This window comes from Xiphias gladius, chromosome 5, assembly GCF_016859285.1.
Source record: "Xiphias gladius isolate SHS-SW01 ecotype Sanya breed wild chromosome 5, ASM1685928v1, whole genome shotgun sequence".
Lineage (NCBI taxonomy): Eukaryota > Metazoa > Chordata > Actinopteri > Istiophoriformes > Xiphiidae > Xiphias > Xiphias gladius.
Genome location: NC_053404.1, coordinates 10089997 through 10116342, shown reverse-complemented (window position 1 = coordinate 10116342; position 26346 = coordinate 10089997). Strand labels below are relative to the sequence as shown.

General features: G+C 37.8%; 1 protein-coding gene across 1 annotated transcript in view; it reads right to left on the bottom strand.

The window, feature by feature from the left end:
* LOC120790098 (trichohyalin-like) overlaps positions 1–25176 on the bottom strand; it is a 28824-nt gene extending 3648 nt beyond the window's left edge. Inside the window, exons 1-7 of the mRNA XM_040127390.1 lie at positions 25075–25176; positions 22613–22850; positions 16900–16975; positions 14159–14264; positions 5227–5301; positions 4446–4539; positions 4303–4343 (exon numbers count right to left, since the gene is read on the bottom strand). Coding sequence (XP_039983324.1) covers positions 4522–4539; positions 5227–5301; positions 14159–14264; positions 16900–16975; positions 22613–22850; positions 25075–25170 — 609 coding nt within the window. The 5' untranslated portion in view covers positions 25171–25176 and the 3' untranslated portion in view covers positions 4303–4343; positions 4446–4521. The remainder of the gene's footprint in view (positions 1–4302; positions 4344–4445; positions 4540–5226; positions 5302–14158; positions 14265–16899; positions 16976–22612; positions 22851–25074) is intronic.
* Between the last annotated feature and the right edge of the window lie 1170 nt (positions 25177–26346).

The window sequence follows — 26346 nt, the reverse complement described above, 5'->3', positions numbered from 1 at the left end:
TAGTTTTTGTACAGTGATATGTATTTGGCTGGTAACAACATTGAAAGTTTCAATCAAATGTCCTTGAAAATCTGGAGCAAAAAAAGGCTGGCATAAGTCATCTTTATTAGAACATATTCATTTTAACATATTACTAAACACAAAGATGGAGGAGCAAATGGGTTCGGGAAATCATTAAATTATATATGAGCGCATATAAAACTGAAAATAATAAGAATACAAAAACAAAACGAACGCCACTGCAGCCAGGGAACATTAAGCATACAAGAAGCCACTTAAGATTTTAACGGTTTATTAAAAATGTTTGGAAAAATGACAAATGTTAGGGTCTGCTATCATCAGACCCAGGGCTGACTAAGGAATGACTATTAAATTAACGACGTTGGATAATGATGCTCTGTACAGGCTGAAGAGCTTGCTGCCCCCGTTTTACGCTCTTTCTTTCATGCCCCAGTGAACCTGTCCAGTTAGCATTTGGGAAAAAAAACCTTCTAAATACTTAATTGAAGACTTCTTAGCCCATTAAAGTACCACTGCACCTCTCCAATGTTAATTTTCTTGTAAGGGAGCAAGCTGGGATTTTCTATCAGAACAACGGATTGAAAGATGGTCCCGTTTTGCTTCAGTTGAGAAGATGCATGCACTCATCGAAAAGCTAATAAATGCATCATTGTTCCTGTAGATGTGGGCGAGCAGACACACATACACACACACACACACACACACACACACACACACACACACACACACACACACACACACACACAAACTTATGCCCCTATTAGCCACAACTTAAAACATTTAGGATTTGAAGAGACACTTGATGAAGATGGTAAAATGCGAACTGACATTTTTGTCTGAAAAGTTTATGAGATTAATTAGTGAAACAATTCCCCTCCCATGTATTTGTAACTATCTATGGTAAACCTCAACTGAGAGACGATAGCAACAATGTAAACAATAGTGACAGTAATACCACTGCCTAAAAATGCTATACAATCTACTATCCCAACAATCTTTTGACCAAAATTTTTCTCTTGGTTTAGAGTGGATCAGTTAGAGTATATTGATACTTCTTTGAGCGATATGGTTTTTTTTATAGAAATTGATGCAATGGTGAGTTACAACACATAGCTTAACCCTGACTAAAACCTTTCTTCAAACAATAAAAAACAAAACAAACAAAACCAGTAGTGAAGCACGGATGTCTAATATTTGTACAGTACTAAACCTTTCAGGGAAGAGATATAATCCAGTGACTGATCAAATCTGTCACCAAACAATCAATTTTAATTATACAAAGATATATATTTAGATACTGTATACAGACTGCATATATATTTTTGATTGTTATGCACAAACAGAAAATGAACCAGAGAATTCAGATGAAAGAAATTCCATATATACATCAGTTGATAGAACATAATGTGAATCACTGCCTGTTAACCAATTAATTTAGCTTGGCCAATGTAAGCATTTGAAAAAAACAAACAAAAAAAACCCCTAATTTTCCTGAAGATGACATTCATAAACTGAAAATAATTGCAACTGACCCTTAAAACCTTTTAATTTCACACCATAATGATGATACAAAGAACATTAATAAGGACAAATGCTGAAATTTCTTTTGATCTTTTAAATTATAAATGACTTTTAAAGATGAGTTCCATGAGTTTCCATTGCTATACTCAAAGAAAAACAAGAGGCATAAATTTTAAGCACAGGCCAACTCCATTAAATCCAAAGTGCCAAATCTCTACAGATTCTTCACATGATTTAAACTCTTTCCTCAATGGTAATGTGGTCTTCAGCAGATCATGAAACATCACCGCCGCTGAGACAACTGTGTGAGATTTATGCACCCGATGTGGGAAGGCAGCGGTGCGCTGAGTGCTTGGCATGACGCCTGTGTAAACATGTGTTCCTGTGTTTACACACAAACATGGTTGTGTGTAAATAGCGGCCTATCCCAATCAGTGTGTGTATAATTACAGTCATTAGTGTCAAAGCCAGGCTGCCATGCTCTCTAAGCTAAGCAATAAACTACATGGTTCCTCTCTTGCTCCAATCTTTCTTATTTACTGCTTACATATTGTTGTAAATTTTATGCAAGACTTGACACTCCTCTCACACAGTCTCTCTGTCACTTTAGTTCCCTGTGTTTGTACAAATTCTTTGCTGTGATCTCTGAGTTAGTCAGTGGTACGTCTGATGAAGCCTGATGCTTTATGAGCGCTTTCCCCAGATGGGTTGTGTCAGACAGTCACTGAGTCAATGCTGCCGGCAGCAAACAACATTAATCTCTGCTTTCACTACTCAGTGCATTTCAACGAGCATATTTTAATGTTTTCAGATATTATCTGAAATACGTTGAGGTGAAATGATAATGATTTTTCATAAAAATCATTTAATTAATTTGAGACTGGAGTATAATTGCTGTTAAGAAACAAACTAAGATATTACATCTTCTCTGCTTTGTATTACCTGACATTTAGAATTTCAAACAGAAATGAAAACAAAGGCACTTTTTTTATACATCTAAACCAGTGATTTTATCAAGCCTAATTAGCCGATATGGTTTGTTTTTTTAAATTGTGAATGCCTATTCCTTTAAATTGCAGTGGCATTGCTGCAGTCAGTCTATTTGGGCCAACAATGCCATTAGGGCCATATAATTGTCAGATGATCAGACAGGTTGCAAACACATTTGCCAAGACTAGTTTTGCATTTCACAAAAACTGAAAATAATCATTAAAAACTGAAAAAAGAACATTATTGAATTTGGGGATAGACACTTATTTTGTTCCTAAACAAACAACTTAATTTAAATGAAGCGTCTTTCTTTAATCTAAATTTCTAACCTCTCCATTCCTCTTTCCTTACCTTTTTATGTCTTTATTGGCCATCCACAATGTGAAACCGTGACACTCCAGCTGCTTTCGTACAGCAGGCCATATAATCATTATAAATTTCTTCAATAAAAACATATCTAATGACAAAACCTTCACATTGTGTTGATTGCTGTTAGTGATAGTGACAGTGGAGAGACACTGCAATGATATCCCCTTTGCCAGCAGTAATGAGATTTATACACTGAATGTAATGGCTGCCATGCAAATATCATGACACATCTGTTGCCTTATAGATGTATGATTTTCATACATATGGCATTTTGGGCAGGTGTGTGTAGGGGGGTACAATAATGAAATGAAATAAATTAGGAATACTCATAATAAAGAAAATGTGAAAAAAAAAGAGAATGGATGGGGAGACACTATGGAAGAGGCTTTCATTCACTGTTTTTATCTCATTTCATGTTATTATATTCACTCAATCAAACCTCTCTTATGCATACATCTATATGAACTGCCCCTCTCACTCAGTCTTTCTCTCTCATTCATTTGCAATTATGAGGGAAAGACAAAGAAAAGTGATTCATCTTTCTGTCAAGGCTTCTTTATGATATCATTAAAATGAGTGACAGCTTTGATTAGCATTGGAAACCTACCCCATTCAAAACAAATCTGATCTGTTTTGGAAACAGAGCCTGGTGGTTCATTAGGGGAGGGGTGCAACATGAGTGTGTGCATGTGTGTAAGATGGGGGGGTTGTTAATGAGGGAGACCTTAGGGGGTCACACTGGGGGTATGGGGGAGTACTGCTGCAGGCAGGTGCCCCACAAGCAACCTCTCCCGCACCAATATGCCCACGTTTCTCAGTTCCATCCTACACCCAATCCCATCTGTGCCACATTCACTTTCATTGCCTTAATGAACATAATAAATATATCTCCTCTCTATTGATGAATACTATTTGACAATGATGGGGGTGGCAAGCAGGAGGGTGAGCCCTTGATTGGAATGTAATCATTGTTAAAGGCCCAGCATTAATAACGTATACAGATTGAAGAAAAGACATAGCACACACACACACACACACACACACACACACACACACACACACACACACACACACACACACACACACACACACACACACACACACACACACACACACACACACACACACACACACACACACACACACACACACACACACACACACACACACACACACATACATACACACACAGGTGTCTGGGCCCATGGGGTGTTTCATTCACAACTTGGCACTCCTGCTTTTAGTATCGTCATCAGCTTTGTTCAGGCTAGATTGTGTGTGAAAGAGCGAAACATGTTGTTGTACGTGACTGCTAAACTCTGATCAGCTGGTGGATGCACACAAATGCATGAACTTAAATGTACTCTCACACACGCTCACACACACATGTAGTTGACTCACGTTCTCTAATCTTGCGGGATGTCCAGGCCTCGGATTTGGGCCTGCAAACAATTATAAAATGGAAAACAAACTTGTTTGTGATCAACTCTCTTTTGTCTCTTCCCATTTGTAGTTCATTGCTTTTCCACTCTGCACTTGTTCACCTTGAAGCATTCAATGTCTCTCTCCTTCTTATAAAACACTTCTTTCAGTCTCTTTACCTCCACCTTCAATGTGTCATTAGACTCCCGAAGATGTCTGACAAAGCGAGGGAGATACAGAGACAGAATTAAGCAGAAAAATGTATAGAGAGAGACAGACACAGAGAAAGACAGGTACCTATTACCATCAAGAGACTCTTGTTAACATCGCAGACAAAATATTCTGCCACGAAAGCGCAGTGGTGTCTGTGTTTCTCTCTTTTCAGACTAGTGTTTAACTAGCATTTCAGACATTATCTCTGACACACAAACACACACACACGGTCCATTATAATGAAATGCTATATAGTAAATATTTATGATGCCATTTATCACTTACTCTTGTGGCTATTTATTCAGCATTGTGATGCCACTAATTCTCAGACTCTAGAACAACAACTAATTTCTGGAATATTGAGGGAAGGTGCAGAGTATGAAGAGGAAATGGTCTATGAAACACAATTTCGCATAGCCTGTGTGTTCCAGGTGTATAAAGACTGTTACCATTGTCATTCCCAACACATGCGCATAGTACATACATAGACACGGATGCACAATAATCACCAGCTCTCTTCTGTTGAGAGAGGTGACCTTGTTTGCAGGTGTAGCAGTTAGCTGAGCTTCTTTATTTTTCCATTTTTAGTCATTTTTAGCAAACAAAAATACTGCATAGAATTGATACACACACAAACAAAAATTGTTAGACTAGTGTACCTAAAAATCTCACTGTGAAATAAATAGTCACCCTTTCCCTTCGGTGACAATGAACAGCATCTTGGTTTGGGCCTTCATCTGGGCAGTGAGGCTCTCGTTGGAAACCCTGAAAGAGGAAGGCAGACTTCTAAAATCTAATGCTGAATTTTAAAACTACACAGGGTAAGATTTTTAAGGAGATACTGAATATAGACCTCCCAGTTGAAAAATGTCTTTTGCAGCAATAACAAATGGACAATAACATGCAGTAAACCAAGAAATAGTTTTACATTTTTTTAAGTTAATGTTGTGGTGTTACGCAAAAAAACACTTGCATTTAATTTCTGTATTTATTATTTCTTTATATACCTATGTAATGAATGAAAAAAGAAAATAAGAACATGTCACATTGTAAGTGTGTTCATACTTTTGTTCAGTAATGAAACGATTGACATTAGTCATGACCAGCTGGCTCTCATGGAAAAGGTTTGTCAGACCGTGTCCCTTCCAGCTCTGACCAGAGGTTTGCGGCTTAAAAAAGGCTTTCTTTCAAGGATAATATTAACACCTAACATTTGCTTTCTACATTAAACTGAGTTTTAAATCTCTCTCTCACTCACCAAACACACACACACACACACACGCACACACACACGCACACACACACACACACACACACACACACACACACACACACACACACACACACACACACACACACACACACACAGTAAAAATGTGGGGTGAAGAGAGCGAAAGGTTAGAATTAAAGGAAGGTAAAAAAAAGGGGATACATGAGGGTTTAAGTTGGGAAGCAAAGAAAGGGTGGAAATAATTGTCAAAAATAGAACATAATAGCAACACAAGAGTAGAATTAGGTAAATGGAGAAAAATATGGGATCAAAGAGGTGGAATTTCAGATGCAGGTATAAATAGGGTGAGGTATTAAGCAGGTGCAAAGGAGGAAAGACGGAGGATGGGGTAGAGCAGCCTGAAGACAAAGCTGGCGAGAGGAGAAGACGGGTGTGGGGTGGAAACAGGGATAGGATGGCACTGGCCAAACTGCTGAGATTTTCCTTCTGCTTATCAGTCAGGACCTTTCCAGGCCTAAACTATGGGGACCCTGACACATTATCCTTATTGTCATGGAAACACCATCTTCCCACAAAGACTTGAGCAAACATGAAAAAAAGGATTCCAAAATGTTGGCCATGATTTAAGTATCCAAAAATGTCATATGATTAACCTAAAATGTCAAAATATCAACAGCTGTGTGAGATGAATCATATGTGTACATTGTATATGTATTTTGAAAACCAAATGAATATCAAAAATATTTTTGTGTTGATGTGTATCTGGAAAACACCATGGTTTTAAATGTAACACAAAGTTTATAAGACAGCTGAAGCAGAGCTCAATTAAGAAGATACTATGCTGGAGTTATCAAAAATTGATTATGACAATATAGAGAATAAACCAATAACGAGTGGAAAGGGGAAAAATCAAGATTAGAAATAATCTTTGTCTAATACTTACAAAGTCTGTGAGATATGTGACGCGGACCACCTCTCAATTGTCACATTAATATGAAATAATAAAGGTGCAGTTCAAGAAGAGAATGATCGTTCAACAACGCAAATTAATAGGCTGCCTTAGATGTGAAGGGAAGTTGTGAAGATGACAGTGACACATAATCAACAATTAAGATTTTTATAGCATGATGAAGAATTACACTTTTAATTACATTTGGATAAAGGAATGGCTGCATTTCAATAAATACAGCAAGGAAGAAATACTGTGGGAACTATGAAGTCATATCAAGCAAATCATTCAATTTTGAAGAATAACGTGAGTCAGGGCATCGACTGTTATTACATTTATCAACAATGGAATAAAAATTGTGGATCCCGTTGTTTGTGATTTCATACATTGATGCATCTTTATGTAAAGAACTTAGTGGCCAAAACTACACGTTAACACACCACTTAATTTTCGACAGAAAAAAAAATTATATATATATATATGCACATATACATATATATACATATAAAACATATATATCAAACCGTACCATTCAAAAGCTAAAGAAAACCCCAAAAAACTTCCACACTCACAGTTCATCTGCGCACACATCCACATGCACAAGCATACACACATGCACATAGTGGCAGGATTCGTGGCATGCTGTAATGACAGTAATTACCTGTGGTCTCACATTAACGTCTCCCTCCTGACTGTCTGACTGGCTCGGCTGGTGGAGGGATGTAAATCACAGCGCAAGTCTGATGTTGTGATTAGGACTAAATTACACACCATTGCTCTGTTTCCACCAGTGTCAAGGGAGGCAGTGCAAGTGTGTGTGAGAAAGACGAGAAGATTGTGACGGTGAGTGGGAGAGGGACATTCAGAGAAAAAGGAAAAAGGACAAGGAGGTGCGATTGCCGGGGGGAGTAAAGTAGCGTACCTGCTTAACATTTAGATTGGTTTTGTTGCACAAATATTTTAGCAGATGATGGGGGCTAAAAGGGGCAACAAAATGCATTTGGGACACACTTATAATCAAGTTTGGTGATACTGCTGGTCCTTTCAGGTCTATGCTAGAAAATATGAGTTCACTACTGTGCTGCTGGTGAGGGATTTGGAATCTGTATAGTTGCTTCAACAGTATGTATCATTTTGATAGTTTATTTTATCACAATAAGGCAGAGTTGTCCAGTCTACAGCCCACACTTTTCATTGACATTAGACAGAAGATGAACTTTGTGAACTCATACAATCTTTTTTCTGAACTTTTACATATGAATTTACTTTCTTTATAAACCACAAAGTGTACCTGCAGAGAGAAAAAAGGTTTGGGGGACTTTAGCAGTTAATGGATTTTCCAATTTTTCTATTCTCCATGGAGCTGTGGAATGGTATCACATTGCACATTAGCTGCATAGGACACAAGTGCGTTTTCACTAAAACAGACCAAACTCTCCAATGTGGTAGGATAAACATAATTCAAAGTTAACTTTTCTGGGTAAATAGAGAAACATAATGATGAGGAAAAAATCAGAAACAGCGTGGTTGTTCCTCCCATCACCATTAAACCACCTGAGCTGAATACAAGCCATTACTCTGTTCCACTCAGCTCATCAGAGCATATCCTCTCATCAAATTAATGAACACATTTATTGTTAAACACGTTTTTATAAAACATTCATTCTTTCTGACTAATTAAAAGAGCCAACAGGCCTGACATCACTTAAATATGCATACTTATCACTCACAGGATTTGAATTAAAGATCTACAAGCGTGTGTGTGTCTGTGTGTGTGTACTGTATGTGTGGATGTACGATGGCAAGAGAGAATGAGCTTTTCTAAGCAGGTCTTCTCAATCTAGGCTTAATGGTGATAATCATGGCGTGACCCAACATTAAGACCGTGTGTGTGCGTGTTTATGTGTGTCCCACTCTCCCTAATGGTGACGATGATGACATGTTCTCCATTAGACTAGTCAGTGGGCCAGCAGATCTAGCATATTAATGATTCTGATGATGGCTTCTTTAATTACCTTCGTCTGCTGCTGCATGGCCTGACTCCATTTCCCTGAGCCATCACCCATCACAGACTCTCCTACACATGCTGCTGTGATGTTTATCAGTGTCTGCCATTATTGAAGTCCCCTATCTTGCATCTAGTCTGCATGAGCACAACTACATTACGAGTCTTGGTAGAAGTTTTTCAGCCACATCCCAGCTAGATGAAGTTCCCCCATCTAGAGTAGTAGGTAAATGTGTCCATAGCACTGATTTTCAGGAACTGTGAAACACAGAAAGCTACCATTGAACGCTTGCGCAGCCAATTGTAGTATTTAATTAAGGCAAAGTACATGTAAGTATGCTTGTTTTTTAGATAACATTTAATTTTTGAGAAGTTTGGTTTCTTTTGTTAATTGAATAAAAAAGTTGTTAATAAAAATTAAAAAAAAGTTTACAATCGTAGAAGTAAGGTATACAAAAAAGGTATTGTTTTGGTATTGTTCCAAATTCAGCACTGGTATGATTTCAAACAATACCCAGCCTTAGAAGTACAGTAACTCAATTTCATAGCATTAGTCTACCAATTCTGCATTAATTAGGGTTGGTTAGTCCTTGAGGTTGAAGTAGTGCAGCAGGATTACTATTTATATTTATTGGAAACCTCCAACAATAGAGAGCTATAAATGTGTCCTGGATGTGAGGGACTCCCGTTTAGCAGATTGGCAGACGTTTAATTGTTCAGGTGACCAGCCTGCAGGAGTGCTTAGCTGACAGCAGCAACACAAAAGAACAATTTTAAGTTTTTAATGTTGCTGGATTGTTTAATGATGAGCTGACACAGCAAGTTTGGAAAGAACACTGCCAGCCCTGTTGCGAATAACTCTAACATACAGGTTGCACATTTCATTCCCTAAGTTGTTAAATTAATTATTTTCTCCACACGATTGATATGTAGGACACAAATTCTGTGCAAAAAAAAAAAAAAAAAAACGTGCTGAAGCCAGTGTCTCTTTTACTTGTTCAATGTACAGTGAAAGAGCCCAAAACTCAGTGATGCTGGTTTTATTAGAGAGCATCATACTAGTTACTTGTGGTATATTGTTATGGGTTCCCTTGGACAAAAGCATTTATGTGATATGTAGAACACAACATTTACTAAAAAAAAAAATCTCACCAAAGAGGAAAAGAAAAACATTATGCTTTTGTGGCAAAATGTTGGAATAGAAAAGAACTGTATTTTAACAGGTTTTCATGTTATTAATCATATCACTTTAAGCTAACTAGTTTTTATTTTTTGGTTCTGAGATTGAGAATGACTTTGAATAGGTTGATACAACAAAGCTCTTTTGGAATCTGTGAACAGGATTAGAGTAAAACTTGTTGCTAAAGTAAGATGACTGAATGTTAATCCTAAATAAATACAATAATAATATACTTACTTACTTCTATAAATTAGACACTGTTAAAAGAGTGGCACGTATGATTTGCAAAGACTAATTTTGACTCTTTTTTCAAGTGTTGTAAACCTTGGTTGAGGTCACAAGCACACACCTGAATAAAAGTGAAGAGTCTGAACTCTGACTAACTGAAATGAAATTGCCTTGACATCTTGCCAAAACTAACAAAGTAAATACACATTTTGAGAACACAAGCTTTCAGTTATCCAACACTCAAAAACAAAAGACTATGTCCACAAAACAAAACTAAACATGATTTAAAAAAATGATAGAAAACAACCTCTGCATATCTATGTGCCTATTTCCAAATTTTCTCTCATCCTCTTCTCTCCTGTCTTAAATTAAATTCATCATGCCTTTTATGCCCCTCCCACAAACCTTTACACAGCAACTTTTCATGGTTTTGTACTGAGTTCCATGCACAGAAACACAGACATATAACCTTCCTTGGTGAAGGAAGACAGTGTATGACAGCTAAGAGGGACAAATAAAGTTATAGGGATGACATGAGGAAAAAAAACATGTTTAGTTTGTCTGTCCTTCTCATCTCTCAAATGAATTACAGCTCTGCAGCTTAATGAGCTGTGTTTGAGAGAAATGGGACACAAGGACACACATGTACACACACGTTGAACAAATACAAAGTCTATTCCAGGGTTAAACAGTCAGACTATTGGTCCACTTCTGCTGATTCATCAACAAAACAAATGAGCTTCATTTATCTGTCCTCATTTCTCCAACATCAAACCTGTTCGAGTGTGTATATGTGTAAAAACTGTGATCTAGTGCAGGTCATTATAAGCTAATTAGGCCAGGCTTGGGGCTTCTGTCAGGTACAATGAGTGAGATCAATGAACAGATAAGACTGTTCCAGAGACCAACTCTCTCTAGCACCAAAATGAAAATACTACTCCATCATGTTTGAAAAGTTAACCCACACAGCCACTTACAGGTGAAGATGTACTTTTTTGCATCTTGCGCAAAAAAAACAAAACAGCAACGTTATGCAGCTAAATTGCTATCACTGCTGAAGTGGTGACAAAAATGGAGGAAACCAAAGCAAATTAAAATTTGCTTTGCCCACTTCGATGTCCAACTACTGGGCAGAATAAAACACTGTCTTGATCAAGGATACTTAAAACCAGTCTTAGGCACCCTTCTGACTCAAAGTGATTAAAAGCTACTGTCTAATTCTACTTTTATAAAATAAAATTAATAGTTTTAAAGATCTTGGGCCACTAAGAAAAGTTTATGGGCATGAAAACACATTCATAAACTTTTACTATCTGAAAACTATCTGAAAACAATTTCTCAGTAAAAATGTTTGAAATATTTTATTCCATGCTAAAAGAAGCTGAGATAAACACACTAATGACTATGATTAAGTGTGTGCATGTGTGTGTGTGTGTGTGTGTGTGTGTGTGTGTGTGTGTGTGTGTGTGTGTGTGTGTGTGTGTGTGTGTGTGTATGTGTGTGGCAGAGAGTGAGGGAGAGGGAAAAGGAGAGAGGGATGATCTGATCAGTCACAAAAACTTGCCTCATGTTTACCATGACCTGTATTTGAACTGGACTCATGCAGAGGACAGGATCGATGGAGTGTATGTGTGTCCATTTGCATGCGTGTGTGTTTGCTGAGCAGCATAAATGCAAGCACAAAGTTAACTAGCAGAAGATATTCAAATCCTTTTCTTCATATCAGAAAAGAGACACTAAACAAACCAAGAAAACACAAACAAGATTCTGCATGAAATACACATACCACAAACACACATAGACACCTTGCATACAAATACATGCACACAGAAAAAGACAGCTATCTGAGGTTCGGCTACTGTGCACCAAGGCAATTTGTAGTATAGATTTCCTCTATAGGCCACTGTAGTGTACCATTTACCATTTCAAACCCTTTGATTTTTTTCACCAGCGGATAATTCATCTTCTGCTTGTCAATAACAAGATTGGGACCTAATGAAGGAGTCATAGTCAGAATGGTCTTCACACTGGTGTTTAAATACAGTTTGGAGTCAAATTCATTGAAAAGCTCATCTGTTGTTGAAATGATGGAAGATAGCAAAGATGAAAAGGGGAAATGTAAGGGATTGTGTATTAGTGAAGGATCCAGCCAGCAATGACACAGATACACGCAGACATACAGATAAGTATACACACACAAACATACTCCCAAAGAGTTTGCTACAATTAAAGCCTTAAAATAAACAAAAGGTATAAAATGTATTGAATCATTTCAAAACTGAAATTCAGTGATTTTAAAATCTTTAAAAAGATCAAGTGTCAAATAACCTATGTGGAACATTAAACACTGTGTTCATACTGCATAGTCCTCAGAGCTCAAAAATTAGCTAAAGCTTTTCTTAAATACTCAACAGCCAAACAAATAAGCCAAAGTGGAAGTCTATGACTGACACTGATAAGTTTCTAAATTCATCTAGTTTGTCAATCCATTAACCGGATAGGAAGATGTGCAGTATCATAGTGACTAGTTGCTGCTTGCTGTTGTTACAGGCACAGCATCTGTTTGTGGTATCAATGCCTTGAAGGAATAGTTTCACATTTTTGGAAATATTCTTCTTCATTTTCTTGCTGAGAGAATTGTGAAAGAGAATGCTCAATAATATTGTGACATTCATTGCAAAGATATCAACAATTTAACCAACTCTATTTCAGATCAAGGAAATCCATGCTTCAAATACAAAAGAAACAGACCTTTACTTCTGCTTAATGATTCATGCACTGGCAGCCATTGCCATGTCTATTTCATGCAAGACTCTGACTTGACAGACCCCTGACTAACTATGACATATCATGCAATATGTTTGATCAGAAATTGTAAAACAGAGCAAAGAGGGCTAGTTGCACAGAGAAGGCAGAGATGAAAGGATTTTCAACAGTTCAGATATAGATGAAGAACACTTTGCGAGCATTGGCTTGGCTACTGACTGACCAATCAACTGCTCTAAGTCAGTGTCTTACTGACCCTGGGCAATCACTATTGTCAAACACTGTTTGACAATAGTCAGAATGTGACAATGTGAGAAATAGTGACAACAGCTCTACTAATGTTAAGAGAAAAAGGAAGAACTGTGCTACGTGGGCTGCATTATTCACAAGGACAGAATGAAAAAGCGAGTAAGTTGAGGGAGAGCGACCTAAAGAGAAACAAAATCGGGAGAGGAAGATAGGAAAACACAAGTAAGAAAGAGAGAGAAAGCCAAAAATAGAGCAGGAGATCAGGGAGAGAGCGAGAGAGAGAAAGAAACAAAGGCAGACGGGAAGAAAGAAAAGGAGTAACTTTGAGTAAGACATTGAACAAAATGCAAAATCAAGATCCAAGAGAGCACCAGGGTGCGTGGGAGCTTTAGACTGAATTCATAGTTTGTCGAATCTAAATGAACATCACTTCCCCGTCCTGGCTTTACCCTTAATTACCCATTCTGGTTCTGTACAGCGGAAGCTCAGCTCTGACAACCGCTCTCCCCTGAGATTCCCCCATGCTCCCAGCCAGAACATTAGGGGATATCAGGGAATATTACTACCAGGAATTAACGCTCCAAATCACCTTGCCAGGTTTAGATCCCGCATATACACCTCCCTCTCTTGGACAAGATAATCCAGGCTGTAGCACCGGCTATATGCCACTAATCATCAAATAGGTAAGGGGGGGGGGGGCGGGGAAGAAGAGAGAAGAGGAAGGAAGGAGAGGGAAGGAAAACCTTGGAGGGCATTGGAGGAGAGGAAAGTAGAGTAGAGGAGAGGAGAGGAGAGGAAACCGTAATATATGTATATTAGTATTCTTCTTTATGTAGTACAGTAGACCTGGCTCAAAATATATAACCCTCTAAAATGGGTAGGGTCAGCGACAAAAACCAATACTGTGATGGGCAGAAGGAGTAGATCACCTGTGTAGTGCTCCAAGCAGCTTTAAACAATGACTTTCGAATTCACTGAGGCTGTGTCACTCAGGCCTGGTGTGTATTTATTTACCTTTTCCTGTTTGCTTCTCCTTTTCTGCCTTAAATTTCTGATTGACAGTTGTTGAAGGTTCTTCCTGAGCTCTGCCACCTCCGTCTCCAGTCTCATAGCCATTGACCTGCACCCACACACAATAACAATGGAACTTCTTACTACAATACACTAAAATAAGGTTAGTATTTAACAAAAATATATCACTCATTATCAGTCATCACAACATCTTAGGTGCATTTTTAAAACTCATTTCAATCTTGAAATGAGTTTTGCATTCATCAATACCATAAATGTTCCTAAAAACAAAGAAAATAACACACATTTAAAGTACTTAATTCCAATATTAAGTTTCTTGAAAATCCAGATTTGTAGGAGTGTTTAATGTAGATTATGTGTGAGTATGTGTGTGTATATGTGCTGTATGTGTGAGTGTGTGGCAGCCGAGCTAAGGGCATGTGAAGGGGATCAATATGAAAGGGTCGATTCCCACCACGAAACTGTGTGTATGAGAATCGGTTAGTGTCTGTTTACATGCGTCCGAGTGAGTTTCTGTGTACCAGCTGCACTGGCTACAGCGGGATCCATATGACAAATGATTACCATTTGCACAAGTCGCCCTCCACAGCCGTTCTTTGGCCACTCAGTGAGCCTAAACACCCCTATCAACCCTGTCCACACTCATACATACACAGACCAAAACCAGTCTCACTCTTGACCCACACCTCTAAAACCAAATATTAAAATGAAAAATTACACATTTATGAATAGTAAAAATAATCATGCCTTTTAAAGGCAAAAGTTTTGGGACAGTGATCTGAAGTTAGCATGTTGTAGATTTTACAGTTTAAAAAAAGAATGACTATGCAGGGAAAGACCACAAAGTTAGCATTTGACTATATGTTTTTACTGGCTTTTCTGTTAAACTGAAACATCCAAAAATACCAAAAACTTTACACACAGTTCAGTATCTACCCCTCTCACTCTAGACATCATTTGTTATTTTTACAGTTAATCATTTGGTGTGTTAGATTTCAAAAACAATGGCCTATCAGAAGTTACTGAAGATCCTACTTTTTTTTAACTATGATTTGTTTTTAGTATTGATTAATCTGCTGATACTTTTCTCTGTTAATCAATTAATCACTATGTTAATAAGTTAGAAAACAATGAAAACTGTCCACCACAGTTTTCCAGAACTGAAAGGGATTTTTTCAAGTTACAATTTGTCCAACCAACAGTCTATATTCAATTCAATTTACTATATTTAGAGGACAAAGGCAACCACTAGATATTTACATATGAGAAGCTGAGACCGCAGAATTTTTGGCATTTTTACTTGAGTTCAATTATTAACCTGTTACTAATTAATTTTCTAATACATTTTTGACTAACTGACAAATCATTTCAGCTCAAATTAGATATTTTTGAGTCATTTTTTTATCGTCATATCTTTATTAAACAGTGGACAGTAGAAGTTGACAGAAAATGAGAAGTGTTAGAGATGGATTCTGACATGCAACATAGATCCCCAGCTGGACTCGCTATATTTTTTGTTTTAATGAAAAAGTCAAAGTACAGTTTTCATCATAAAATGATACAAGAAGGTACAACCAGCAACAACTTGGCAGTTTCATTAATCTTTTCAGATGATTAATTAAAGAGTTAAAAAAATAAAATATATATATAAATTAAAACATATTATCAAAAGAAATTATAGTTGACTTTCTGTTTCTCAACACACAGATAAATTGAGCAGTGAAGTTAAAACAGATATAAAAGAGTAACTCAGTGATACTAAAAGTTGAAGCAGAATCAGAACAGCCAAACAAAAAGGAAAGACAATGCCTGATAGATTGGTCCACGGAGAGAACACATGATAGGATGAACAGAGCAGGAGAAAGAAAGGAAAGAAAGAGAGGAGGCATCCTGGGGCGAAAGGAGGGGATTTCCCACAGCACAGATGGAAGCCATTAGTATGGTGTTGTTGCTTAAAAACCTTTCATGTCTTTGCAGTTATTAGATAATTCTGGGTTAACAGTAAACAGCATGATTTTGCAAATGGATATAATATGCAGACACAGCAATTGTTTTACCATCCAGTACCTAAAATTGGTTTAAATGTAATAAAGTGCAATAATTCAGAATATAACCTATAAAGTCTCTATGCCAAGTTTTAAATTGTCGGTTGACGAGGAAAATGTTCCATGGCTCAACTTAACCGAGAAACTCCCTGAGATGGAGACCGTTGCAGTGAGGTCATGCTGAAGCCAAAGCCACAACCGCAACTATGTGTGCACAAACAGAAACACACAAACACACTCTCTACTGGGTGATACATGCTTGCTGATGTCATCACCGCAGCTCTGGTGACACACAGGGGTCAACCAGGGGTCTCACCTCTGAACTCTGAACTCAATGACCTAACATCTGCTTATCTATTGTGTCCCATCAATACTTTGATATTTCTACAGAACAGAAATCTTCAGTTATTTTCTGTTGACATGTTGGGGTATTAAAATCCTTAGAAATTACCATTTAATGTCTGATTAACCCAAAAGTTAGGCATTTTGCTTTGTACACTCTCTTGAGCCATGTGCGTATTCTTAGTTTAGGGGTGTTCTGTTCAACACATGTTCAGTTAAACAGCCTACTGTACGCCGCACATAAAAAAGCTAAAAGTTTTTGATTACTGAGCTTACACATGGGACAATAGGAAATGGGATACGAGAGGAAGCTTCTTTCATTCTCTCCTGTCTTACCTTATTTTCTCCTCTCCTAGCTTTCCCTCATTCAGATACCCCTCCATCCGCTTTGCTTGGGCTGCCAAATCTTCCACTGAGGAGGAGAGACAGTGAAAGAAAGAGTGAGATAAAGAGCAACAGTTTACTTGAGACATTTTCTTTAAGATTCATCAGACAGTTTCCCATTGAGATATTCATAAAATTGTCTCAGCTAGTTCTTCAGGCCGAGCTGATTTTGTTTTCATTGTATTTAAAGAAATAAATAGGCACATGAGTAAAGATTTCCACAGTGCTTCACATCTTCCAGCAGACCAAGGTTAATAGAATGATTTACAAAACATGCATACACTGAGGTGATTATTGATTCTCGTCAAGTTCAGCATGAGTGGGAAACTATGAACTGTGAATCACCTTCAAAGCAAAACGAAAAGGCACTGAATGCCTTTCAGAGGCAGAGAAGGAAGGAGTGAACGTTTTGCACTGCTTACACTTAGATAGGGCAGCAGCCCTTTTGTTAAAACACAAACGAAGTGCTCCCCGACCTCGTCAATAGATGGCACTCTTTACCTTGAGCAGGCCACTTGAGCTAATTCTTTGTAGCCCTCCAATCACATTCCCCTTTCAGCTCTCTCTTCCATCTACCTGCAATAAAACCCCATTGTCCTACAGTTAGTAGTTTAGCACATCAAATGCATAATAAATCACTAGTCAGGTTCCTTGGTTAGGTTTGCTTTTGCGGGCCCTTTTTGGTTTGAATTTAAAATTTAGGATTTGCTTCCTTCCCCCCTTTTTTTAGTTCTGCATGCTGTTTTGTGAGTCAATGTTTCTTCATAGCTCTTAAAACCTTTTCACTAAATTCAGTATTCACTGAATATAACATAAACTGTCAGCCATCGGGGGCCAAGGCTAGTGAATATTGAGAAAGTGAGTGCACTGAATATGTAGAGGTGTGTGCGCTCCTGAGTATGTCTGTGTGTGTTCAATATTTACAGGATGGACCTTGACTTTGTGGGTCTGCGTGTGCATTTGAGTGTGTGAAGCAGAAATAGAGAAATGTTTAGTGTATTGCTGTAATGCTTTTAGGCCCACGCACCATGCTGTGATGTTAGTGGTGGGACAGATTGACTAGGAGGAAGCTAAAACCAACACCAGAAAGAAAGAAATACAGAAACAAAAATATACCTTTAATAAAATCATGATTAATTAATTGTTTTGCAGCATCCAAACTGTTTAAACTGAAGCCCTATGAAAATTGAAGCGGCAACTGGAACTACTACATATTCAACGATGCACAAACACTTTTATTTGTGTGTGTACGAGCATGTATGCACACTACCCTGGCTTTTTTATGAACCTCAAGGTAAAAATTTGCTATGACTCTCAACAATCAATAAAGTAGATTTGTGAAAACTTGAGGTGGGGATCAAATTTGCATTCAGGGCATTAGTCTCTAGGTGACCTCAGTGACACCTCCAACCAGGGGAGGCCACAGAGAGAGCTGCTGCATAGACTGACCATTTACACAAACTCTCCTATTTGTACCCAAACACACATAGTCAGAGGTACACACACACATACACACACACACACACACACCTAAGACATATAAATATAAAAAATTTCTAAAAATATAAAAACAGACACTAAAAGGTGGAAAACAAACAGCAGCCCAAATACACCAGATGTTTACTTTAGACAAATAGATAAGATCAGAAGAATATTTACTTTGGTAGGGATTGATAACCAAACACTAGCAACATTTGCCACATTAAATAAGGATCCACAGATAAGTCTGGATTTCTCAACACTTCTCAGTAGCTTAAGGAAGAACACCAGTCCATATTATGATGTTTGGAGTCCTGGGGTCTGTTTTTAGTGGTTTTGTAAGTTAAATTATGACATTAGTCCACAATCTAAGATCTTGGGTCCCTTACTCTGTCACTTTCTTGACCCTTTTATGCTGGCTTCACAACTTAAGGTGTGACATTAGTCCATAATCTAACTCTCTCGATCTCTCCCTCTCAACACCTCCATATGAGCTTCAAAGCCCATCATACAGCATCAATCTATAATCACAGATCTGTGGTCAGATTACCCTGCTCTCACAGCTAACCTTTAACATGAGATGGATGAAAACCCAGCTAACCCCGAATCAGTGGTTGGGGCTAGGCTGGGCCCTGACTGGCCCTCATAAAAGCTTCATAAGGCTTCATAGGGGCTTCCTTTGGCTTTGTTGGAGGATTCGTAGTAGGCTAAGGTGCTCCCGAGAGACATCCCAAAGCCTCCCAAGACTCTTTCTCTCTCTTTATGAAGTTTCATGGGCTTGCAACACTGCTTTTGGGTATAAGCCAAAAGGTACAGGCACACAGCTGCATACCATCATGCACACAAATACACCACAAAAAAAAAAAAAAAAAAAAAAAATCCTATGCACACAACAATGAACATTCACAAAGACAAAGTAACATACACACATAGAATCTAAGACTCACATGCACATACACCCCAACACACTCCCCTCTTGCTCTCTCCTCTTCGCTTTATTTACAATCCTCTGGCAGTGGTACAAGGGCCCGGGGCTATAACACACGGCACCTAATGCTCAAACTGCCAGGTAATCTCATGTCTGACAACCCCTTTGATAGAAACTGATCAATAGACTCTTGTAAAGGAGTCATTTTCTCTGATGTTTCTACCAACCACTTTTTCTATCTCTAGCTCTTTCCCCTTCTCTCTCTCTATTTTCCACCCTTCTCTTTTTTTAGCCATACATTTATAATTAATATTTCAATGGGGCTGAGTTTGCTCTGAGACAAAGGGGGGCTTCTTTGTGTAATAAAGAACAAACGCTGGTGAAATGATGGGGAGAAATGCCAGTGTTTGCTGCTGGTTCCGGTGAACAACAGTTTTGGGGATCGATAGAGTGTGAAATGGGATTATAGCTAGTAATAGAGGTGAATTGGAGGAGAGAGGCCTGTGCACGTGTGTGTCCAGGGATCCAGATTGGATAGCAGCACACACACACATACACAAACACTTGTGCGCCCACAACCATGCACACAATAATGATTTCATCATATTTAGGCAGATGCACATCAGCAGCACAGAAGAGTGGTAATATCACAGTTCTGTTTGTGTGGGTGTTTGGAAATATGGATATTGTATTTTTGTTTATGCCCTTATTTCATTTGTTGTCACACAGTATCACATTTATTTCACATTATGGCCAACCTTACAACACATCTTATTTAACATGTAAGATGACACTATCAGTCATATTTGAATATTTTAAACATCAGCCCTTGCTTGAATTTCACAGTTAATTAACCAACCATTTATACTGATTAGTAACACAATCTTTACATATCTACACCTTTCTTTTTTGTTCTCTTTTGAGACCAGTAAATGTGTTAGACTGCACATTATGTGTTCAAATTACCCATATTATTATATGTGCTGTACACCCACTGGCATAATAATATGATTAATTGTTGTGTGATTTTCTCTCTGGACTTTGTATGAAACAGGATATCTACTGAACTGAGAATCATACAGAAAATACATGCTATCAAAGAGTGACAGCATTTGACACATACAGCACAGTCACACACCAAGTTTAAGGACTTTTTTTCTCTCCTTATTAATCACCCCCTTCTTTCTCATCTCTGCATCCTCTCCTGACACAGTATGATTGAATCCAGCTGCATTCTGACTCTTCAATCTCATCCATGTGACATTTCCCTAGTTCCCAAGTCAGCCCCCTATCCTCTGTTTCAATCCTCCTTTGACATTCCCTCTACTTGGCCACAGAGACCTTTTTAATATAATATCCATTACATCCCAACTACAGTTATGTATATCCCCAATTAACTGTAGGATTCAGGTAATATGTTACCAGTTTCACATCACCAAAAAAATTAAAATGCTTTGATAGAGACCACAAAAATGTCAGTTCCATAATAATTCATACATCAGCAGTAAATATTATATGGGACTGGTACGATAAAAGCTTTTTAAAAGCTGCTATTGGCTGCTACCATTCTGATATTTCAGTGCATTTTTATATACCAGATGAATAATTCTGTAATTATACAGAAAGACAAAAGCAGAGATAGACAAATTACTGGATACTGACTATATACAACAATATGACAGATTAGTAAAGTACATAAAAATAACGTAAAAATATCTTAAATATGCGATTATGGTGAATATTGTCTGATGATGAGTGTCTACTCCTCTAGCATGTTTTTTTCCTCATCATTTTATACGTCTTTGTTTAAAGTACTGTTCTAAAAATCTGCATTCGAACCTATTCATTTTTACAATCCACCCTATCCTAGACAAGATCTACTGTTATCAAACAACAAAAAGAACCATCACCACTCATGGCAATGTTTTCAAAATAGAGAAAAAACCTTGACATGGGCTTCACTTTAATAAAAAAGGCCTTTTGTAGTACGACAGTAATTTCTTCAAGCTGACTCCTCACCCAGTCTATTCAGGCCACTGCTATATCCAGGTAAACAATGCCCCCTTTGTTATAATAATGCATCTTTATTCTTCTTAAGTCATTACAATAGACTCAACATTGCTGGATTGTATCTGCTGAAGGTAAAAGCTGAATAATATGTGATTTTGTGTGGAGGGCAGAGTTGAGGGAATGCATTTTGATCAAAGACAAAGGCCAAGCTACACAGCGTTGTCCTTCTGTCTCTATCTTGTTAATGAGCAGTATTCACCGAGCAAGCCAGCCACTGTCTGCCACAGAGAGACCTCAGATTCATCTCTCTGTGGACAATAGGTGATTCCGTGTGTGTGTGTGTGTTTGTTTGTACCTTGAAGAGCAAGTGTGTATGTGCTAATTAAAGCAGTAGGAGTTGGGAGAAATGGCTGTGTGCGTGTGTATATGAGGTGTTTGCCTGGCGTGACCGTAGAAATGTACGTTAATTCTTAATGAGACATTTCTGTGCCTAGAGAGACCCAGCCATCACCGTTCCTGCACATACACATACACACACACACATACACACACACACACACACACACACACACACACACACACACACACATACACACACACACAAACCAGATCATTACCATACAGCTAAAGCAGTGCATCATTAAATGAAACCTCAATCTACAGTTTGTGTGTGTGTGTGTGTGTGTGTGTGTGTGTGTGTGTGTGTGTTCGTGTGTGTGTCTGAGTTAACTTTGCATGCAGACAGCTAGCAACCGAATCACCACATTGCTGTACAACTGCTGGATAATTTGAGCTAACTGATTGAGCTAACAGCAGTGTAGCTGGTTCTACAACAAAAAGCAGGGCACACTGTACAGTTCCTCTGGAATGTGATAGGTTTCTGATGGACAACGCTGCCCAAAAGTTCAGTGGTAAGCAAATGCTGATAGCCAGCAAACAAGAAAAGCAGGGCAACTAGCAGATTACAGTGAACTAAAAAAAAAATCCAAATTCTTTATATAAAAAATTCTCATGTTGACTTTGTGCTTGTACACCACTTGTTTGACTGCACAGGTGTGGAAGCTGCACAGGCCTTCAGTCAAAAGCGTGTTAATTTAAAAATAAATTATTTAGCTGTTGAATGAAAAGTGTATATGTATAGACACTATATATGTGTATGTGGTTGACTTAAAAGGTATTTGTTGATGGATAAATGGACAGATGGATGGATAAAATGAGTAACTGATGGATTTATTGACTGATTGCTACCTGTCACTTGGTGTTTGCTGCGTAGCTCCTCTAGTTCTTGGGTCAGCTGCCTTATGTAAGTGCTTAGGCTCTGTTTCTCTCTGATGGCACTTTCCATCTTCTCCTCCTCCTTCTGTAACTCCTCTTGAAGCCTCTGCACCTCTACTCTCTGTACATCCACCTCCCTGCTCATTCTTGCATCCTCCTGCCAGGCCTCCTTCAGCTCCTCCTCTGACTGCCTGTGGATTGCCACGCGTACCTGCAGCAAATGTAAGGGCCAAAGAGGAACAGTTAATGATTGACTGTATTTTCATATGCATGCATGTGTGGTGTTTGTTGCTCTGTTCAGAATAGGTATATTGAAAGACTATCTAGGATGCACTTCACACTTGGCATCAAAAGGAGCCTAAAATGTGTCTTGAGTGACCACTTATATATTATTTGATTTTGCTACTCTGCTTGCATTTGGTTTTTTACCATGCCAAATCTTGACTGAAACTTTTTTATGCTCACACCTCACATACTATATGGCATCTAGACAAGTGTTCCTGATGACTTGTGAATGTGAATTGACCAGTTGTACTCATTGGGTCCTTTATGTGTCCTGGAGAAGTTCACAAAAATGCTTTTTAGTGTTAATTCTGAACAATGCCCAGGTCTGTGTATCGGTCTATGAAAAACATCTACATTTTAACAGAACAAATGCATAAGGAAATAAACTTTTTTTTTTTAAATCTCTCTTTCACCTTCCTTAAAAATCTTTCATTGTCAATAGCTCTGAATTCAGCAGATTTATGATGAAGCATTCATGCAAAGTATTAAATTCTTGTGAAATTATGTATATATTCATAATAAAGATTAATAATATGTATATTGATAATGCATATGACAAATGTAGATGTAGCCTTCAATACATGTTTCCTTACATGACACAGACTCATTATGTGATGTTCCACAGGGAAGTAGGCTGAAAGAATGGCTAGGACCTGACAGCAAGAGGAGAATATACTACACTACAGTTTTCCTAATGTGTATGTTTGGTTATGAGAAAAAAAACGTGTGTGCATGCATATGATTTTGGTAAGCATGACCTGTATGTCACTTGTATGTGCCAGAGGACCAACAAATTAAGGTGTAAAATTAAATGTTCCCAATTCCACCTATGCATGCATGCGGACACACACATTCACACACTCACACAAACACACCATACACAATTTATGTGTCTATGGCTGCCAGCAATGTTGGCATTCTGCCAGGCTAAAGTCACCACTATGAGTAATTTGAATATTTAGTGTCCCATTGAGCTCTTAATTGGAGTCAATTTCAGCAGCCTTGGCACCGTTTGGTGCTTTAATTAATGGTGAGGCAATTTGTTTCTGCCAGGCAATCACAGGAAAATCACGAGTGGTGGGTGTTTGGTGCCGGTAGAGGTGGGTTGAGTACTCCTCTTTATAAAACTTGAAATGAATCTCCAGCTCATGTTCTTAACCTGATATGCATGCATAGGCAACATTTCAGGACAATAGATGAGGCCCCTGAATTCAGAAGTAACAGGGGAAAAGGTCAGTTTAAAATGTCTCTCTCTAAATTAGAGGACAGGTCAGCATCTACGCGTAACAGTAATACCTTTTGGATGTCTGCCAGCTCAAGCTCTAAGTGTGTTACTTCATTTTTCAGATGTTGCATTTCCTGTTCCAGCTGGCTGCGGTTGCTCAGGTGTGTATGGTGGGATGCAGCAAGACTTTGCTTCAGACCTGGTTTTTACTGGGTTCTATAGGTTGGACAGCAAAAACTGACTAGTACGTCTGAACTGCTGTGGAATGCATAGTATCAATAAACAAAATCAAAGAAAAAATAAATCAGATAACAGATTAGCCAAATTAAAAGATATTACTTGAATTACTAAAATTGTGTTAAATTTTCACTGCAACATGTAGTATGCTACTGTGTGTCATTTTGTAAGCAGACCGTCAAGAGAATGAGAGAAAGTAGGGGGTTGAGGCAGATGGGAAGGGCAAGAGAGGAGACACAAGAACCAGGATCAGCAGAGGAGAATGGGACTTTTATAGACTCCATTATTACTGTCTCTCCAGCTCTGACTTCATCTGAAGAATAGCCTTTTCACACTCTGCAATGCGCTCAACCTGCTCAGTACAGTTCTGAAACACACATGCACACACACAGATACAGACACACCCAAATACATAAAAAAAATGTAGATGATTATAGCTTAATGTTTTTGTTAAAGTAAATCTGAAACTAACTTTAAGTGTAACTCTGCATTCAAATGTATCTGTGCTATTTTTAAATATAACTAGAATGTAAACAAATTTTCTTCCTCAGTTGTTATCTCTGAATATACAGTAACTGTAAATACTCTAGTGAATATATTCTAATGGCTTAGTGTGATGATAATATGAGCAAAATGTAATCCGTAATGAGTAATCTTCTTGTGTAAGAAATACAATCTATGACCTTACCTTCTGTAGCTGCTGTCTGTGTCTTAACAGGCTGAGATACTCCTCATCAGAATGAAAATGACTCTGTTGATATAGCTGTAGGTCACATTCCAACATCAGTTTCTATGAGCAGCGAGAGGGTAGAGCCAAAGAAAAAAATGAGTTAATATTTCAAAAAATTAACATGTAAATATTGTTTTATGGTACAATTTCCACACACTGATGCAAAAAAAAGAAAAAAAAAAGTCACAAATGGGTACATTTGTAATGAATGGGATTTCAACAAATTATGTGCATTTTGGTTTACTAATAAATGACAAATGACACTGATGTGCCATTAAGGAAACACATCATTATGTATTACACTCGTTTGTGTATTAATTTGTTGCATCACAGAACACAGAGACACATGGTGTTCCAACACACTAGCTCAACAGTAACAAGTGAATATAGTCTGGCGAAAGTACAATGGGCAATAATAACTAAGAATCTAAGCAAAATCTCAACGCAAAATATGGAGAACCTTGCCTGTGTTTGTTGTGCAAAAAAATGCTTAGTGTCAATCGTAATCCATTAACTGCTGTCCTTTATATAGGAAAATTGTGTAACTTATTCAGAAGAAGTTATCGCTGTAGGAAATGGGGGAAATTTTATGTGTCTTCTAGTATTCATCTTTACATTATAGTGAAATATTCCTTAGTCAAATGGGCTAGAATAAAGATACCATTAAGATACAATAACCAAGCTACTGTTTAAGGTTCATTATAAAAAGCTATAACTTGTACATTAACTAAATATTAATTTCTTACAATTTGAGAAGTAATTTATTTTTTTCTTTAATTTAGATTTTCTTGTAAACAAGGAATGAAGGTATTAGTGACTTTAGGGTTAGCTGATCCCAACACTGGCATGAGGTAGAGAATAACCAGGACGTGAAGCTCCATAAGAGCTCCTAACCTCTTGATAGGTGTTTCACAATCAAAGTCATTAGCCAGTGTAATAAAGGGCCTGAGATACAGCTATTCTTCAACAGCCTAACTCTTTTATAACCAACAGATTAAAGTTGATTGGATTAAAATGACATTCTGCCTGTCTGACCTTGGTGGCAGCAGTTAAATTCATCTAAATTAAATTTCTCCATAATAAAGATGATTCATTTGTTGCCTGACATAGTAAATATAAAACAGAAAGAAAAGGGAGAAAAGATTAAGTGACACACATCATTGCACACATGCACAAATGCTCACTTGAACATACACATTTGTATATGTTCAATGACACACACAAACAAAG